The 21,508-nt window shown below is 36.7% G+C and overlaps 1 protein-coding gene across 1 annotated transcript in view; it reads right to left on the bottom strand.

Moving 5' to 3' along the window:
- KLHL5 (kelch like family member 5) overlaps positions 1-21,508 on the bottom strand; it is a 92,613-nt gene that overhangs the window by 30,656 nt on the left and 40,449 nt on the right. The window contains 4 exon segments of the mRNA XM_070372271.1: positions 9,139-9,351; positions 15,405-15,601; positions 16,085-16,221; positions 19,426-19,608. Of these exon segments, the coding sequence (XP_070228372.1) occupies positions 9,139-9,351; positions 15,405-15,601; positions 16,085-16,221; positions 19,426-19,608 (730 nt within the window).

The raw sequence follows: 21,508 nt of genomic DNA, 5'->3' as shown, positions 1-21,508 counted from the left end.
TTTGACAACATAAGGTATATTTTGCTGCTGCTAAGTCACTTCAGTCGTGTCCGACTGTGTGTGACCCCATAGACGGCAGCCCACCAGGTTCCCCCGTCCCTGGGATTCTCCAGGCAAGAACACTGGAGTGGGTTGCCATTTCCTTCTCCAATGCATGTAAGTGAAAAGTGAAAGTGAAGTCGCTCAGTCGTGTCCAACTCCTAGGGAACCCATGGACTGCAGCCTATCAGGCTCCTCCATCCATGGGATTTTCCAGGCAAGAGTACTGGAGTGGGGTGCCATTGCCTTCTCCAAAGATATATTTTATATACTGTATAATTCACCATTTCAAGTATACAGTTCAATGATTTTTAGTAAATTTACCAACTTGTGCAACCATTACTATAAAAACAGTTTTGGAACATTCTCATCACCCTGAATGTCTGTTTACTGTTAATCTCGGTTCCGATCTCCTGTTCCAAGCTCTAATCTGTCTCTACAGATTTGCCTTTAGATGCTTTGTATAAATTGGATCACACAATGCACGGTCTCCTGCGTCTTGCTTTTTTCACTTATCATGTTTTTGAGGTTCATTGATATGTAACATGTATCAGTATCCATTTCTTTTTTTTGTTGAATACTACTTCACTGTATGGATGCATGATATTTTATCTAACCATTCGCCAACTGATAGGCACTTACATTCAAGTTTTTGGCTATTATGAATAAGGCTGCTAAGAACATTTGTGTGCAAGTCTTTATGTAGATATGTTTTCAGGAGTAGAATTGTTAGGTCATATGGTACACATTTATGTTAACTGTTTAAGAAACTGCCAAACTGTTTTAGAAGGTGTCTGCACGATTTATATTCCCACCAGCTATCTACAAGGGTTCCTGTTTCTCCACGTTCTCACCAACAATTATTACTGTCTTCTCTTTTCAGCCACTTGAGTGGGTGAAAAATGTGAGTTTACTTTGTACTTACTTAATGGCTAATAATGTTGAGAATATGTTCATATTTTGATAATGGAAGAGAAGGAAATCTCCAACAAAAGTAACTGTAAAATAGTTTGTGGCATCTGGCAACTTAGAACGGCATGCGAAAGGCAAAAAAAGCCAAACTGAGACAGAAGTCTCAACATAGAGAACAGATTGGTGATTTTTAAGGCGGAGGGGGCTGAGGCAAAAATGGAATGGGAGGTTGGGGTTAGCAGATAAAAATTATTATATATAACTGACAGCACAGAAAACTACATTCAATATCTTATGATAAATCATAATAGAAAGGAATATTAAAAAGAATTTATACATCTGTATAACTGAATGACTTTGATGTACAATAGAAATTAACAATATTGTAAATCAACTATACTTTAATAAAAACATATTAAAAGTGAAAAAAAAGATGTAAGTCTCAGGATCTAAGGCAGAGTGTAAATTCTGATATTAATCATTCCATGTTATCCTATGCACACAAAATATAGTTATACTTTTTACAAGTCATTAATGAATATGCATCAAATGGCTCATTTAGATTAATCTCAGTATTTCTACTACTTGTTATACATAAATGCTTTAGTCCTTTCTAAATAAAAATAAATGTGAAAAAACTGTAGAAAGTAAAGTCTTAGAGGACTCAACAGTTACTACAGTGAAATATATTTCTTAGCATGCTGACAGTATCTATAATTTATGAATAAATGGGATTAATTATATTTAAGTAGAGAGATGACAGTAATGGAAGAAAATATGAATCCAGTAATATAAGCATCAGGTGAATGGAAGACCAGCTATCACTCGGAAAATGATTCAGAAGGCACTGAGAAAGGACTACAAAATACAGACTCTCATATACTCTGCATTTTAGGGTAACACCATGTACTTTCTATGCCAAAAAAGAATGGCAAATTACCTAAGTGGAAACATTTAGAAAAGATGAGAAACATGTTCAATTTGTAAATTTTTATCTTTACTCACATACTTGACAGGGCCTTGCAAATAGCTGAGAAAAGAAGAGAAGCTAAGGGCAAAGGAGAAAAGGAAACATATAACCAATTGAATGCAGAATTCCAAAGAATAGCAAGGACAGAAAAGAAAGCCTTCCTCAGCAATCTGTGCAAAGAAATAGAGGAAAACAATAGACTGGGAAAGACTAGCGATCTCTTCAAGAAAATTAGAGATACCAAGGAAACGTTTCATGCAAAGATGAGCACAATAAAGGACAGAAATGGTATGGACCTAACAGAAGCAGAAGATATTAAGAGGTGGCAAAAATACACAGAACTATTCAAAAAATATCTTCAAGACCCATATAACCATGATGGTGTGAACACTCACCTAGAGCCAGACATCCTGGAATGCAAAGTCAAGTGGGCCTTAGAAAGCATCACTACAAACAAAGCCAGTGGAGGTGATGGAATTCCAGCTGAGCTATTTCAAATCCTAAAAGATGATGTTGTGAAAGTGCTGCACTCAATATGCCAGCAAATTTGGAAAACACAGCAGTGGCCACAGGACTGGAAATGGTCAGTTTTCATTCCAATCCCAAAGAAAGACAATGCCAAAGAATGTTCAAACTACCGCACAACTGCACTCATCTCACACACTAGTAAAGTAATGCTCAAAATTCTCCAAGCCAGGCTTCAACAGTATGTGAACCATGAACTTCCAGATAGATTTAGAAAAGGCAGAGGAACCAGAGATCAAATTGCCAACATACGCTGGATCATAGAAACAGCAAGAGAGTTCCAGAAAAACATCTACTTTTGCTTTATTGACTACGCCAAAGCCTTTGACTGTGTGGATCACAACAAACTGTGGAAAATTCTTAAAAGAGACGGGATTATCAGACCACTTGACCTGCCTCTTGAGAAATCTGTATGCAGGTCAAGAAGCAGCAGTTAGAACGAGACATGGAACAACACACTGGTTCCAAATTGGGAAAGGAGTATGTCAAGGCTGTATATTGTCACCCTGCTTATTTAATTTATATGCAGAGTACATCATGCGAAATGCTGGGCTGGATGAAGCACAAGCTGGAATCAAGCCTGCCGGGAGAAATATCAATAACCTCAGATATGCAGATGACATGACCCTCATGACAGAAAGCAAAGAACTAAAGAGTCTCTTGATGAAAGTAAAAAAGGAGAGTGAAAAAGTTAGCTTAAAACTCGACATTCAAAAAACTAAGATCATGGTATCTGGTCCTATCACTTCATGGAAAATAGATGGGGAAACAATGGAAACAGTGGCAGACTTTATTTTTTCAGGCTCCAAAATCATTGCAGATGGTGACTGCAGCCATGAAGCCATGAAATTAAAAGATGCTTGGTCCTTGGAATGAAAGTTATGACCAACTTAGCATATTAAAAAGCAGAGACATTACTTTGTCAACAAAGGTCCATCTAGTCAAAGCTATGGTTTTTCCAGTAGTCATGTATGGATGTGAGAGTTGGACTATAAAGCTGAGCGCCGAAGAATTGATGCTGTTGAACTGTGGTGTTGGAGAAGACTCTTGAGTCCCTTGGACTGCAACAAGATCCAACCAGTCAATTCTAAAGAAATCAGCCCTGAATATTCATTGGAAGGACTGATGCTGAAGTTGAACTTCAATACTTTGGCCACCTGAGGCAAAGAACTGACTCACTGGAAAAGATCCTGATGCTGGGAAAAATTGGAAGGCAGGAGGAGAAGGTGACGACAGAGGATGAGAAGGTTGGATGGCATCACCAACACAATGGACATGAGTTTGAGTAGGCTCTGGGAGTTGGTGATGGACAGGGAGACCTGGTGTGCTGGAGTCCATGGGGTCGCAAAGAGTCAGACACAACTGAGCGACTGAACTAAACTGATGTGATTTGCACTAAAACTATCTCCCCCCAATACTAATATTTCCCCCAAATACTACTTAGAGTAAATAACAGAATGTGAATGATTTATGAACTCCATAGGCTTTAAAAAGTGTTTTGGTACCCCAAACTTGTAAATTAAAAGAATGCTAAAGATAAATACTGATTTGTTTTATATTTCTGAATTTTAGTAAAAAACAACAATGAGAATTGAGAACAGAATAGTGGAGACCAATATACTTGTAATGCAGACTAATCATTGGGAATATTAAGAATTTAGATATCAAAATATTTAAAATAATGCCCTAATGCAGTTGACCCTAGAACAACATGGATATGAACCATGAAGGTCCACTTATACATAGATATTTTTCAACAATAAATACTACAGTATGACACAATCCATGGTTAGTTGAATGCATAGATATGGAGGAATCTTACATGGAGGGCAGGTGATACGTTATACACAGAATAATCCCCATGCTGTTTGAGGGCCAACTGCATTTTCATCCACATTGTTTAAAATAGGAATGAACAGAAAAGTCTGGAATGCTTTCAAAGGTAAAATAAAACCACACACACCTATCTTCTGGATTATTCAGAGTTTAAAAATAGAGCCACACTAAAATGATTATTTGGTTCAGGATTGTAATAATATATATTATTTCCTATATTATTTTAAAAAGACACTACAATAAAATGACTATATGTAGGTTGAACTCATTATAGTTAGGCTAAAAGAGAATGTTTCTTACCAACAGAATAGGGTTAAAACTGTATGAGAAAGGAATTATTTTATGAAAGTAAATTCTTTAGGTAACGATGCAATGGTAATTAAAAAAAATCAGTCATTTATTTGATAGGCACTAGACATTTTTTTGCTTTGTCACTTTTATTTTTTATTAAGATATAAATGACATATAACATTAGCTTTAGATGTATAACATAATGATCTGACATATCTATATATTGGAAAATGATTAAGTCGAGTTAACATTCATCCCCACATAGTTATCTTCTTTCATGTCTGTGATGAAAACTTTTCAGATCTACTCTCTTAGCAATTTCATCCTTTTCCTATCTTTTAAAATAAAACATTCAGAATATAATCCAAGATTTTCTTGATGATTTTAGAGTCTACTTCAATACTTTATCACTTGACAACTCTAAGTCTCCAAATCTGCCCTTTACTTTTAGTAAGGAGAAAAAAAGAACCTTGCTAGTATCTCTGAATGCCATAATGGTGCCATATAGTATTATCACTGTAGAAAAAAAAAAAAACATTGTTCAAAGAGGTGTTATTAAGTTGTTTAAATTACACAGAGCAACGTGGCTTCCATTGTTGCTACTCCCTGGGCTAAGACAGTGGTTCTCAAATTTGAGTGTGCATCAGATGCACTGAGGGCTTATTATACACAACTGGCTTGGCCCCACCACCAGAGTTTCAGATTTAGTAGGTGGAAGCCTAATCATTTTCATTTTAAACAATTACCCACGTGGTACTGATCTTACAGTTAGGGAACACACTTCGAGAAACACTGGGCTAATCCAATGCATTTACTGTCCTTATCTGTCTTCTCTGCAGCATCTAATGATGATAAAATTCCCTTTCTGGAACCTGCAATCTCTTTTTAATAGTACTACAGTTATTTAGGCAGATTTGGGACTATCACTAAATATTAGTATCTCCTAGGGTTCCACCTCTAGTGCTTTTATGTTCTCTTTGATTGGTGTCACTCTCTTCCCCTTGGCTTCAACAACCTAAATAAGTAGTTTCTAAAACTTCCTCTTAGACTCTAAGAGGATTAAAGGTGTCAATAAGCTCTGGGAATGTGCTTCTTCTACTTCCTTCCCCACCTTCAAAATCAATGCTTCATCCTGTATTCTGTATTAACTGACAGCACCTTCATCAATTGCATTGCACAAATGAGAATTATTCTGGACTCTTTCTTTTTTTCACCTTGTACATTCAATCATTCCAGTGTATCAATCCTACCTCCTAAATAGCTCTTGACTGTCGTAATTAATTTCTCTACCTCCACTTTTTTTTAAAAGTGCTTAATTCACTTGTTGGAATCCAACAGTCTTCCTTAGCAGGTTTCTACTTTGATCCCTCCAATCTATTCTCTGCAATGCAATCATAGGATCTTTCTAAAATAAGAGGATAATTATGCCATTCCCTACTTAAAATCCTTTAGTGCTTCCTTATTGCTTTTAGATAAAAAAATCCCAGTTCTTTGGCATGACTAGAATTCCTCCACAATCTGGTCTGTTTCCTTCCCCAGTCTCATCTCTCAATACTGTCCTTTTTGTTTCTGTAACTTTAGCTATGCATGCTATCTTCAGATTTCAGAACATGATATATTTGCTCACGGCTCCATAACCAGGACTCTTATTTTTTCTGGGCTATCATGCCCATTCTTTTGGGTGACTAACTTGGCTTGCAAATTGAGTGACACTTGGGAGATTTTCCTAGCTTCTCCACTATCAGTCTAGGTGGACCACTCCAATTGCTTTCATAATGCCATGTCTATCACAGACTTTATCTCATTATATTGTAATTACTGATTTGCTTTTTAATCGTTTTCTTCCTCCACCTGATATCCTCCCTACCCAGCAATTTTACATGGAGTACATTCAAGAGGCAGAACAGTTCAGTAGAAAAGGCATGTAACTTTATTTGGGTTCAAGGTCTACCTCTGTCTCTTGTTCAGTTGCTAAGTCATGTCCAACTCTTATGCAACCCCATGGACTGTAGCTCACCAGGCTTCTCTGTCTATGGGATTTCCCAGGCAAGAATATTGGAGTAGGTTGCCATTTCCTTCTCCAGGGGATCTTCCCAATCCAGGGATCGAACCCAAGTCTCTTTGCATATCCTGCATTAGCAGGCAGATTCTTTACCACTGAGCCACCAGGGAAGCCCCTGTCTCTTATTAGCTGTAGTCTAAAGTCAAATAAAACCACAGTGCCAAAGAACATGATTTATGCAATCACTTTGTGATTTTGAACATATGGCTTTACTTATTTAATCTGTTATTTCATTTGTACAACAGGTGTTAGACTAAATGATCTCCAACATGCCTTTCAACTCATAAGATCTTATGACTATGATTATCAGCAGTATCCTGGATAAAAGAAATTCTAAAGGTCTCTGAGAGTCATGCAAATACAGTATCATAAATATTTGAAACTACAGGGCTAAAGTAAATTGTCAGGTTACTTAATTGCACAGGTTCTTTTCAAAGTATACTAGGATTTTTCAGACTTTATTTTCTTTCCTCTAGAGAAGGATAAGGAAAAAAATTAGGCTGGATACCAGTAAAAATAGTCCTCTTTAAATCTGATTTTAAGAAATGTTTTATGATGTTATTTTTCCTGAATTATCAAGTCATGCAGTTTCACTCCTATGAATTCATACAATATTCTACCTCTGAAGAGGGAAGTCATTCTTGTAAAGTATCACACTGATTTTTGTTTCTGTAAAGTAGAGAGCAAACAGTAACTTTTGCTCACAACAGCTGGAAATAATATATAATGCTCAAGATAAATACAAACCAAACAAAATACACAACACTTAAAACAACAACAAAAAAATCTGATCTTGAGCAGTAATAGCTCATTTTTTCCTTTTCTTTCAGGACTCTACTTAAGGCCTCAAAATAAGCAGCCAAGTATGTGTTAGTTGCTTAGTCGTGTCTGAGTCTTTATGAGCCCATGGACTGCAAGCCCACCAGGCTCCTCTGTCCATGGGCTTTTCCAGGCAATACTGGAGTGGGCTGCCATTTCCTTCTCCAAAGCAGCCAAGCAGGCAGAGGAAATTTTTGTATATTCCAACTGAAACTGTAAAAAGGTGAAACCACGCATGTATATATGTTATGACTAATTGCCTTGAATACACCAACTAGGTATCTCTCAATTCTAAAACAGTGATAATACACTATCATTATTTATAGCACATTTTATTTCAGAGCACTTTTCTGATCCTCATAAAAATCCTGTGAGATAGAAAGGATGTGATCTCCACTTGATAGATGAAGAAACCAAGGTATGTGAACATGCCAAGTCACAGGGTTTTAAAATGTCAGAGTCAGAACTATGTCTCATTAATTTGTTTATCATCAGAATCCAGCATTTAGTGGATACTTAATAAATGTGTGGCACATGAATTAATCTAAATTTTCTGGTTCCTAGAGTTCAGTGTTTCTTTCATTAGCAGCTTTATTAATTCTTCAATTGCTAGGACAGGTTTGTAGCTGAGTCAAATAAAATTACTAACCCCAAAGCAACAATGTTACTTAATGAATGCAATTTAGGTGGTCAGACTTTCTGGGTTGAAAAAAAACAAATTTTTTTAGCTCACTATCTTTTCACCTTAACATTTCATAGGAACATACATAAAACAACCACGTTGAACAGATTAAGGAAAAAACCTATAGACAAGCTAATATTAATGGGCTTCTCTGGTGGCTCAGATAGTAAAGATTCTGCCTGTAATGCAGGAGACCCAGGTTCAATCCTGGGTCAGGAAGATCCACTGGAAAAGGGAATGGCAACCACTCCAGTATTCTTGCCTGGAGAATCCTATGGACAGAAGAGCCTGGTGGGCTACAGTCCATGGGGTAACAAAGAGTTGGACACAACTGAGCGACTAACACAATTAGCATTAAGTGAAAATGAAGTCGCTCAGTCGTGTCCGACTCTCTGCAACCCCATGGACTGTAGCCTACCAGGCTCCTCCATCCATGGAATTTTCCAACCAAGTGTACTGGAGTGGGTTGCCATTTCCTTTTCCCAGGGATCTTCCTGACTCAGGGATCGAAACCCAGGTCTCCCGCATTGCAGGCAGACGCTTTACCATCTGAGCCACCAGGGAAGCCCAATTAGCATTAATGTGCACTAATTAATGTAATTAGCATACTGTAATTAGCTCATATTAATGTAATTAGTAGTCCCTCAGTATTCTGGGGACAGAGGATTGGTACCAGGACCTCTGTGGATATCAGTATCTCAATTTAAATATGTAGTATTTGCAATTAAACTCTGCACAGCTTCCTATATACCTTAAATCATCTCTGGATTACCTATAATACCTAGCTAATACCATGCAATTCCTACATAAACAGTTGTAAATGCAATGTAAATATTATATAATAGTTGCTGGCACAGAACAAATTCAAGTTTTGCATTTTTGAATTTTCTGGAATTAAAAAAAATTTTCAATCCATGTTTTGTTGAACTCGGGATGTGTGGAATGGTGTCTACTCAAAGTTGTTGAAACTTTAATTATTTTAAATAATTAAAAATAGTTTACCTGTGGTGCAAGAAGAGGTAGCCTAATATAAGCCAAAAGTTTACTGAGATCTTTCCGTCTCTGTTCCAAATCATGACGAACCCAAGTAAGAAGTGCGTTCAATATTGTCTCCTCATTAGGAATGTTCATGTCATCACTGGCTAAGAGCTTTGCAATTTCACTGGCTGGTAATAATACAAATTCCTGGTTTCGAATTACTTCCATGAAATTTTCCTGGAGGAAAAAAAGAGCATATAAAAAATACTGTTTCTTCTTTCCATCACAGTTTAAAAGAAACTAAACATTTCTTAATTAGATGCCAAAACACAGTTTATACTTTAGCCCTTTCTAACAATGTATTATTGCTTAAAAGGGGAAAAAAAAACAGTAAAAAATAACATTTAAACTGTAATTGTTATTAAAATTCTCGTATCTCTGTATACACAGGATTAAAGTGATATATCAAGTATTACAATTTAAAAAATAAATTTAGGACTTTTAGGTATTGCTTTGCTCAAGTTAGGGAATAGTTTTGGCAAGTCTTTCAAAGGAAGATAGAAAAAAATGAAAGAAGACACTTTATATAATACTCCAACATCAAAAGTTAGTTCAGATTTGTGGTTGCTGAAGAATTTGGCCAACAGGGGAGCCAAATACTTGGGTAAGAGTGAAGTATTTCTCTTACCCAGAAATGGCTTCTAGGGTGGCTACATTTCCCAAGACCATTCTGGACCACGGAAGTCTTCTCAGACTCTGCCTGGCAAGAGCCTGTGTCCTTAGAGCTATCCTAAACCCAAACTGGACTTTTAAAGTGTTTTAATATCATTTATAAGACCACAAAGGATTTTAGGTCTGATGTGAAAACTTTAATCTCATCTAACCTGATCTATGTACAAAGTTCTTTTGCTCTCAGGAAAAAGAGCTGACAGGGGTAGAGTAAAGGAAAATTCTGAAAGAGATGGGAACACCTGACCTGCCTTTTGAGAAACATGTATGCAGGTCAGGAAGCAACAGTTAGAACTGGACATAGAACAACAGACTGGTTCCAAATAGGAAAAGGAGTACATCAAGGCTATATCAGGCTATATATTGTCACCCTACTTATTTAACTTATATGCAGAGTACATCATGAGAAATGCTGGGCTGGAAGAAGCACAAGCTGGCATCAAGATTGCTGGGAGAAATATCAACAACCTCAGACATGCAGATGACACCACCCTTATGGCAGAAAGTGAAGAGGAACTAAAAAGCCTCTTGATGAAAGTGAAAGAGGAGAGTGAAAAAGTTGGCTTAAAGCTCAACATTCAGAAAACTAAGATCATGGCATCTGGTCCCATCACTTCATGGTAAATAGACGGGGAAAGAGTGGAAAACAGTGTCAGACTTTATTTTTGGGGCTCCAAAATCACTGCAGATGGTGACTGCAGCCATGAAATTAAAAGACGCTTACTCCTTGGAAGGAAAGTTATGACCAACCTAGATAGCACAGTAAAAAGCAGAGACATTACTTTGCCAACAAAGGTCCTTCTAGTCAAGGCTATGGTTTTTCCAGTGGTCACGAATGGATGTGAGAGTTGGACTAGAAAGAAAGCTGAGTGCCGAAGAATTGATGCTTTTGAACTGTGGTGTTGGAGAAGACTCTTGAGAGTCCCTTGGACTGCACGGAGATCCAACCAGTCCATTCTAAAGAAGATCAGTCTTGGGTGTTCTTTGGAAGGAATGATGCTGAAGCTGAAACTCCAATACTTTGGCCACCTCATGCGAAGAGTTGACTCATTGGAAAAGACTCTGATGCTGAGAGGGATTGGGGGCAGGAGAAGAAGGGGACAACAGAGGATGAGATGGCTGGATGGCATCACCGACTCGATGAACATGAGTTTGAGTGAACTCCGGGAGTTAGTGATGGACAGGGAGGCCTGGCGTGCTGAGATTCATGGGGTAGCGAAGAGTCGGACACGACTGAGCAATTGAACTGAACTGAAAGGGACAACACAGGCGATTAAATAGTAAATTGCCCTAGGGGACTGTAAGTAGGGGAAAAAAAAAAAGTATGGGAGACTCCTGGAAGTTAATGATCACTCAAGAAAGCAGGTTTTCTTACCCACAAAACCAAGCAGCCTTGCTTAGCAACCAAACAATAAGACAGAAGCATGAGACATGCTCTCAAACAATAGAACAATGGTGGCATGAGACCCATATCCTGCCCAGTGAGCTCAGTAAGTTAATGAACCCCTAGGACATGCTCTCTGCACACATCAACAACAACAACAACAGTATTTTATGGAAAGGTGACATTTGAAAGTGAAAGACCCTCACTGTACTGGGACCTGAAATAATATTTCCATAGTGCCACGACAGTCCCACCTCCTCCATGTAGGGACAAGAAAACTTTCCTGCTCAATATTGAGGAGGAATTATGATGGAAGCGTGATATCTACTCCAGAATTGGCCTCTCACTGAATTCTTTCTGTGCTGAGACATAAAGAACTGGAGCTCCCTGGAGCCTCCTAGAGATTTCAGAGCCAAAACAAAAATGTTGACCTAGAATGTATTGGAACTCCAGGATCTTAGACTGAAGATGACTCAGTTCTGGCCACATTCTTGAATCACGCTCTTTGTAATTTGAAATGGAAGATAAAAATGTCCTTAGGTGTGAAACAGTAATAATAATTTTTACTAAGCTATTATGCTAAACAATCTAAAGAGAAGGAAAATAGTCTTCTGGTGTACAAGTCTTAATGCATGGGCTATTTATATAGTTACAATATAAATGCAAATGCTGTGAAGTATTGTCCCTTAATGTTTCTTATGCTTCTTAATGCACTATGGCTGTCTCAGCACAGAGTTTTAGTAAAAAAGCTAAGGCTGTTTAAATTAGAGCTGTTTAAAAATAGCTTAAGCTATTTAAATTAGAGCTAGAGATAAGGACTATCAAAAATTATCTGCTATATTAAGATGAGAATTATATTTTCCATATAGCCTCTAGTAATCCAAGTTAGGTACTGATCAAAGATATATCTTGGGTTGACATTTCATTCCTTTCGTAGAAATTCTTAAGAGGAAAACCATACATGAATAATTAACGATATTCAATAGTTTCAATTCATCATGATTTGTTAAAGATGCCCAAATGAATCTATTTTAAAATGACTGATTATCATTTTTCAGAAATATATTTTAATAAAACCTCAGGGCTGAAATGGCTTCAAGCAAATTGTTCTACTCAATTGTATACTGACATTATAAAATGATTTCATAACACATAGCAAGAGCTATAAAAATGTTGAAGCTCTCAACTCCTAGCTATCCCATGAGAAGCTTAATCCTTGGTAAATAATTCACAAGAGGGGGGAAAAAAGCTGATGCTTCTCTGTACTGTTATCTATAATATTAAAAAAAAAAATTAGAAACAGCCTAAATCTCCAGCTCTAGGAAGTTGTAACTCAATTGGCTATTATTCAGGCATCAAAAACTTTAGGGACAAAGATCACACAGATAAATAGATATTTATTATTTAATTTTAGATGAGATTCTGAAGAAATCAAAATAATATACATTTCTAATTGTTCACAAGTATAGTGTATGGCATCACTGACTCGATGGACGTGAGTCTGGGTTAACTCCGGGAGTTGGTGATGGACAAGGAGGCCTGGCGTGCTGCGATTCATGGGGTCGCGAAGAGTCGGACACGACTGAGCGACTGAACTGAACAGTCAACAGTTATACAACACTGAAGTAACTACTGCCATACTTTCAAATGGTATTAACTGCATTTCATCAGTGAGAAAGAGATTATACAAATATTCATTTAATAGCTTACTTGTTGATATATCTATTTCAGAACAATGCCATTCCATTCTGGTATAATCTGTATTAAGTGAAAATGGAGTTTTTCAACACCTTATGGAAATACTACTGAACTCAAGGTTAAACACAAAGTGCTTTTCAAAATTATTAATTTGGTTTTGAAGCAGGTATTTTAGCAAAATTCAATGTTTTAAATAGCTTTTCTAGGTCAAGAAACCAAACTTAAAACTGCAAAAAAATCAAATGTTTGTATTTATTCCATAATGGCATTAAATATCTGTAATGATATAACCAGTCTCGGACTTTTTCGTAGAGGTTAAGCGATGTGTTTCAGGTCATGTTCAGTGGCAGTCAGAACAAGAACAAAAGTTTCCATATTTCAGGGTTACAAGAAGGAACTTCTCATCCCTTCCTACTTGTATTCATGCAGGATGAATGAACATCCCAAGTATACGCACTATTTGCTAATTGTGACAACTGATTTCATTCTGTTGCACTGTGCTTACTTCATATTTTAAATCCATTTTGTGATATAAACAGCTATCATGCTACCAAACACTTGCTAGCATTATGCTCTTTCCCCCTTTGGAATAGTTTTTAAGCAAATGAAGTTACTGAGGGATTTATTTAAATTGAAGATTGAATTTTGCTATACATTTTCATTCAGTTCCCATAGCAACAATTCAAATCACACAATCTGTCTCTAAATTACTTTTTATTAGAATTCAATTTTATGTATCTGTTGAAACTGAATAAAATCAAATAATGGCCTTGAGGAAAAAAACTACCACAACTAACTGGCTATAAATATAGCTTTATAAACACAAGCTAATTTAGATTTAACTTATATCTAAGCCTTAAAGCAGCAATTATGCCTCTACTGTAAACAATAAGAATGACCTAAATGCATACAAATGTTTGCATGTGAATAAAACTCCTTCGTAGGTAAGAGATATTACTTAAATTATGAACTGATTACAAAGAAAAAAAAATCCAGCTTTATTTTACTTATGCGCATCTTATTCCAAAAAGCATTTGAACTTGAGGTGCAAAAGTTAAAATCAGAAATCTACAAGAAGGATAAAGGCTGGAGTGGGAGGGGGGAATATTTCAAAGGACTTAATTCATCAGACATTAACCTAATACCATGCTAGGTCTGTACAGTACTGCCCTGTCACACAGTCTTTTTCACTTGAAGAAGTTTGACATCATAAACTAGAAACATTTCCCAGGAACAGTTATACCACAGGGAGAATAACATCCATAAAAGCTGTGCCTTTGCCTGAGGGCTTTTGCTCACTCACATAGGTCCCTACTGTGTGGAACAGAATAAATCCAAATGATGATGATGATGATGATGATGGTGTCATTTAATGACCAGGTTGAAACTGTGTATCAATTACTGTTTTATTGGTACTATGTACCAATCACCATTTTAAGTGCTGAACTTCTATTAACTCACTTAATCCTTGCTTAAGCTTACGAAATAGGTAGAATTACTCTTCCCAATAGTTATAAACATCTGTTCTTGTAATTTTTTCCCAATTTCTATTTCTATAATGCAAGATTCCTAAAGTACTGGTCAATTCCTTCACATATGAACCAACTCAATGGAAGGATGGGGAATGGAAGACAGGGTAGACAAAAATGTATCTCTTAAATGTTGACAAAATCAGTAACATGGATAATAACATATGTGTATGTGAATATCCATGGTCTTTCCTCTCTCAGAAGATGTATTGCCCTAAATGAAGCATTTAAAGCAAAAATCTTCAATCACTACCCAGGTATGAAAACCCATGCATGGCAAAATGGTCACTCCTTAAAAATCCACACACCTCTGCTGCCCAAATCCTTCTACTATTTGATGGTGGAGGCTGGTCCTAACAGCATGCTCTCAACATGCCCTGATTTTCTTACTGTCCTAGATCAACTTGTATCCATTATCCTTAGTCTTCTGAATCAGAACTCCCTGGGATTTATTTTCAGCACAGAATTTGCTACTATCAATAGGAACATCTTTCTAGTCAGATTTACATATAGTCAGATTTACCCTTAATAGCTAGCCTCTCCCTTCCAACCTCGTATCTTCTGTACTAGTACTGCACCAATACACTATCACTATCACCAACTTCCATCAGTGAGTAAGGGGATAATTTCTGAAATTCATTCATATGCCACAAGGTAAACTGTCTAGGGGAAATCTGCTTTTAAAAGTAGCAGATTGAATGAAAGGGCTCTAAAATACTGCTCTGCTTCTTAGTGGCTGTGATAATTTAAGGCCTGACTTATAAATCCAGGAGAAATATTACTTGGGGTTTTTCCCTCAGACCTCAGTGAAAATATGACACACTAGACAGTGAACCTGAACCTCAAGACATACAGCAGAGCCACGGGAAAACAGCAACATGCAGACAAGCCTGCAACAATAAGGAATAAGGCAAGCACCTATGCCTTCCTGCTTTTTTAAAAATACATACCATGGTATAATTGTGAGCCACTTTATGCAAATCTGTACAACCTTGAGCATCAGCAAAAGAACGGATTCCAAGACAGTTGGATGGGTGAAGCTGTTTCATTAAAAACTTACAGCATGCTTCTACAACTTGTGAAAGCTGAAGAAGGCAAGCTGTAGATAACAGGCACTCAATATTATCTTCTTTTAATTCCAGGCGGCCTTAATGATAAAAAGAAATTCCATTAACTATGGAACTATATTAACTTTGGTTTATAAGGTAATTGATGCAAACAATAATAATTCTAAGAGCTCACTACATGCATTCCAGATATAGATGATTTAAGACATTCCAAAAAGAAAAAAAGTACTAAATGTGAAAAATAAGCTACTAGTGCTTTGTGACTTCTACTAAAATAAAAAATGAATAGCTGGTTTCCAGAATTTTCAAAGGATTAGTAATAATGCAAAAGTTGAAAAACATTGTATAATTCATCAAATTATTACATTAACATGTAAAAATATCATTCAAAAGCTTAATTATAATAACCACTTTAAAGGTTCTAATATAGAGATTTCACCAAGGGTAGTTATAACAGCAGAACTATTAACTGCAGTAGGCTTATTAAAGGCAGAAATCTGAAATCTAATAATACAACTTAAATCTAAGAGGTTTTACATTCATTTTATTTTCAGATTTATTACCTGTATATGCATATTGAATCAAGGACCATAGGGAATTTGGTTCTACACCTTCCATTTTTATTTCTTCTTGTCTTGCTTCCCTGACATCACTAGTAAACATGGCAGCAAAGTAATCTGAGACAGAGGAGAGCACCAATCTAAGAGCACATCAGAAGAAAAAAATCAGTGACAACATCAAAGCTGATGTTCAGTAGTAAACACTTTGCTTTCTTTCCTTCTTTTTCTTCTATTTTTTAAAAAACTTTGTTACCTATAGAAAGTGTTTGGTACTAAGAAATGCATTTTAAGTTTGATAAATTGCTTTATGCTCTAGTCTCTTCGTTTTTTCCTTTTGTGTCTTTTTTAACTTTTAATTTTGTATTGGAGTATAGCTGATTAACAATGCTGTAAGAGTTTTTAGGTAGATAGCAAAGGGACTCAGCCATACATATACATGTATCCATTCTCCCCTAAACTCCCCTCCCATCCAGGCTGCCACATAACATCGAACAGAGTTCCATGTGCTATACGGTATGTCCTTGTTGGTTATCCATTTTAAATACAGCAGTGTGTACATGGTAATCCCAAGCTCCCTAACTTCTAGTCTCTTCCTTTGAATAATAAATTTCCATTACTGAAAGTTTTCTGCTGATGTAAATGATTTACTCATTCACTACTCAAATATCCCTTTTTATCATCCTGAAAAAAAGCTGTAATATTATTTAAACTAATGATATATAAAATACAGGAAAAAATGTAAAGGTTCTCCAGCTTATCATTTTTTAAAACAACCTAAGGTTTGTTTTTTTTTTAATTATATAAGTAGTAAATACATGGGAGATATCTGACACTGGTTTTAGCAGGTTATTTTTAACTTTTATGATTTTTAAATTATTAGGGTATACTATAATGTTTATATTTTGTTGTAAAATTATAGTACCTTTGTTACCACAAAAGTATATTTTGTATCTTTTTACAATACATTATTATATAATAGGTATGTCTCTGCCCAAATTATTGATAGTCACATATATGCAAAAATAGATTTTAAGTGGTGGCACTAGTGGTAAAGAACCCGCCTGCCAATGCTGGAGATGTTGGAGATTCAGGTTTGACTCCTGGGTCGGAAAGATCTCCTGGAGGAGAAAATGGCTACCCGCCCCAGTATTCTTGTTATGAGAATCCATGAACAGAGGAGCCTGGTGGGATATAGTCCATGGGGTTGCAAAGAGATCTAGATATTCTGAGATATACTGGTGTGAAAACTAGACAAAAGATCCCTTCTTTTATGGAGTCATAGTCTACAAGATGACAACAATACACAGCAGAAGTAAATTCTAAATTATGGCAAGAAGTGATAAGTGCCATGGGGAAAAATGTAGGATAAGGGCAAATGGTTTAAATAGGTGGTCTCACTAGAAGGTGACACTTGAGATAAAATTTGAAGGAGGTGCAGGAATTAGTTATACAGGTATTTGGGAACAGCATTCAGGAAGAGCAGCCAGGGCAAACATCAAAAGGCAGAAGTGGCATGCCTACCACATGCAGGGAACAACAAGGGGGTCAGAGCGGCTGAAGCAGAGTGAGTAAGATGGTGGGCAGCATGATAAAGAAGTAACGGCAAGCTGGGTCACAGAAGCCACGGGGAAAATGTGGGGTTTCACGATGCAACATGAGGAAGCATTAGAAAGTTTGATCAGAGGAGCAACCACATCTGAGTACCACTTTACTGGGTCACTCAGGCAGCTGTGTAGAAAACAGAATGTAGGGAAGAGTGAAAACAGGGAGATGGGTCAGGAGTTTCTTGCACGAGTAATCTAAGTGAGAGGATGGTGTCTTACACAGGTGTTGCAGGTAAGGTACTGAGTTCTGTTTTGGAAACAGGAAATTTGGATTGCCTCTAGAAATTCTGGTTGAGGTATCTCTAATAAACCCACACTCACAACATGGACTTTTGGTCACAACATATAGTGGCATCTCAATAAATGTATGCTGATTCAGGCATTAAAGACTATAAGACCAAGCCCATGCTTCCTAATTTTACTTTCACTTTGGAAGGTTTAACAAAACTTTTGGGAAACAGTGTTAATTAGTTTTGAAAGGTAAAAAAAAAAAAAAAAAAAAACCTCTGGGATCATAATGGTGATTAACACTGAACAATTAAATATGGAATTATTAGGAGAAAAATTGTACTTTATTAAACAGCTTCCATTTCCTTTTCTTACAACAAAAAGTAATACTTCATTACTGTTAAATGCTTTTATTCCCTAGTACTACTGCCTTTCATATTTTCTGGAGGTCAGCAAACAGAAGTTGGGATGTGCAGTGCTCAGTCGCTCAGTCATATTCAACTCTTTGCAGCCCCATAGACTGTAGCCTGACAGGATCCTCTGTCTATGGAATTTCCAGGCAAGAATACTGGAGTGGGTTGCCATTTCCTACTCCAAGAAGGTGGGATAGAGTTGGCTATTTAAAAACTCAACAGTTTTGCCACTCCATTCTACCAATTTGTTTCTAAATGATCACCACTTTAATTTCCACTGAGTTTACTGAAAGTTATACAACAGATAAAATTAGGTGGGGTGTGGCTTAAATAGTAGCTGAAAACTATATCAAATGATACTGACAAACTTCAGGCTGGTATGTTTTGTTTTTATGCTTCTACAAAGGGAAAGTAACACTTTTGGGGTCATTTAATGTGTAATAAGGAGAAGGCAATGGCACCCCACTCCAGTACTCTTGCCTGGAAAATCTCATGGACGGAGGACCCTGGTAGGCTGCAGTCCATGAGGTCGCTAAGAGTTGGACACGACTGAGCGACTTCACTTTCACTTTTCACTTTCATGCATTGGAGAAGGAAATGGCAACCCACTCCAGTATTCTTGCCTGGAGAATCCCAGGGACAGGGGAGCCTGGTGGGCTGCTGTCTATGGGGTCGCACAGAGTCGGACACTACTGAAGTGACTTAGGGCTTCCCAGGTGGCGCTAAAAGTAAAACAAACAAACACCTGCCTACAGTGCAGCAGACTTAAGAGACGCAGGTTCAATCCCTGGGTCGGGAAGATCCCCTGGAGGAGGGCATGGCAATTCACTCCAGTATTTTTGCCTGTAGAATCTCATGGACAGAGGCACTTGGTGGACCACAGTCCATAGGGTCACAAAGAGTCAGACACAACTAAAGCGACTGAGCACATAGTGTGTAATGATTTCATATGCACTGCTTTCTTTGCAGAAAGTCCATGAAATATACCCCTTTGCCAAAACACTCCACTGAATAATCAATTAGAACAAGTTACCTCAACATACATTACTAAATGATCAAGGAAGTATTTCACACATATAGAAATTTAGAAAACAATTACCTGTGAGCTGGAATTCTGCGATCACCAGCAACTAAAATTACATCACATAACTGTTTGTGTCTCAAATAGTTTTCCATCTTTTTGAATGTTTGTTCAGCATGATTAAGGGCTTGGAAGAATTCATCTGATGAACATGGCTCCATAGTATGGCAGGATGATAACGTCTGACTACTATTGGAAGTCCTGAAAAGAAACAGAACATGTTTTGAAACGTTATGAACACATTAAAAATATCTTTCCTATTAAGTCCTTTTAAAGCCTTCAAATGTAACACAAGTAATAATACCAGTCAAAATTAATGTGTAATCATCTATCATTTTTGCCTTTTAAAATCAGTGATAGATCAAATCATCTGTGTGTCTTACAAACACTGTGAGTAAATGTGGTACCTTCTAGCCAACAGCTATATAACACATATTCTTTGCCTGTCCTTGAGATCTCTTCTCTGGTCAATATGACATCTCTGCTGAAGAAGCGCCAAACTATATTCATACAGACAGCCATAGCTCCGACATTATATTTAAGGGTATAAGAGATCACTTTTTGAAGGCAGGAAAGCAATTAAACTATTTTGCAGATATAAATTCAAGCCATCCTTTATTTAAAAATGGGTTATGTTTCCCAGTTCATTTGTAAGACAACTGTTTACAATACAAAGTATATGGTCATAAACAGAGTATTGTAAATAATTCATTTGATTTTCCGGTCAGTCTTCAAAAGCCTGGGTAACCTATAACTTAGATTACAAATTAAAAAAATTTGATGGTCTAATCCAAAGAATTTTAGATAGTATCTAAAAATTATTTGAAATTTCCAAATTATAATGTGAAGAGTATGAGTTCAATATTTTCATTATGATTTACTGATGGAAAAAGTAAAAAGGTTGAGACTAAGAATGAAATCCTAAATCCACCCCTTTCCTCCCTCCCCCTAAGATCCCTTCTCCAAGATTACCTGAATCAAGTAATCAACATCCCATGGTTATGCAGTTAACCACAAAACCACCAACTGGGCCATAATTTAGTTCTCATTTCTCATCAGATCTACTTTTAAGGATATTATGATTCTGATAAATGCACTGTTGAATCAAGCCTCGCTATATCTTAAGAGAACTTTCTTAATATAAATATCTAATAACCTTATCAAAGTCTTTGACTCTTTTATAATAAAGGGAACTGAAGCCAAGGAGATTAACTGCTTTGCCAAAAGTCGGAGAGTTTGATCATGGCAGAAATAGGGCTGTTGCAGAGAAATCTGTGTGTTCACCAAAACCCTTTTTCTCCTAGAATATAGCTAGACTGCATTCCCAGCTTTTCTTGCAGATGGGTGTGGTCTTATAACGGAAATGAACTGTGTCAGCTCCCAGCTAAAGTGGCCAAGAGCAGGTGTGTATCTCCCATTCTTTCTTTCTCTAACCATGAGGACGGAGGACTTACATGGAGGAAGAGGCAAAATATACACAAGTGTTTATAACTAGGATTATATATACAGATTCTACTCGTAAGAATTCTCATGTTGATTCAGATGTATCAGTTTTGAAAGTGAGGAGGGCCATGAATAATAAATATCTCTACCTAAAGCCCCTCCCAGCCCATCGCAGTTTCAATGCCATACAAACATGGGTCCTAAAGAATGTTCTTAGAGGATAACTGTGAATAATGATAATAGAAGCAAAATATAGATTATCTACAAAGTATATATTACACACTATGAATATTACTGGTGTAATGACTTGGGAAACCTAGTATATACAATACTCAACTTTACATTTAAGATCATTAGTATAAAAACATATAGAGTATTGTATAACTGTATGTTGCCTATATAAATAAATGAGAATTAGAAACTATTTTAAAATCTAGGGTAAAATGTAATATAAGCAAAAACAAATAGTTGACTTTAATGAATACCAATTTGAAGATTTAAAACATTTCTCAATAAAATGTTGTTTTCTATTGTTAAAATACTGACAAATGATTATCAAGACTAGAGATCTAAGGATGACGGAAGATTAGAATACCTAATTCTGTGTGTGTGTGTGTGACAGCACAGCATGGCATGCGGGGTCTTGGTTCTGATCCCC

The sequence above is a fragment of the Bos mutus genome, chromosome 6 (assembly GCF_027580195.1).
Source record: "Bos mutus isolate GX-2022 chromosome 6, NWIPB_WYAK_1.1, whole genome shotgun sequence".
Classification (NCBI taxonomy): domain Eukaryota; kingdom Metazoa; phylum Chordata; class Mammalia; order Artiodactyla; family Bovidae; genus Bos; species Bos mutus.
This window is presented reverse-complemented; position numbering and strand designations above follow the sequence as displayed.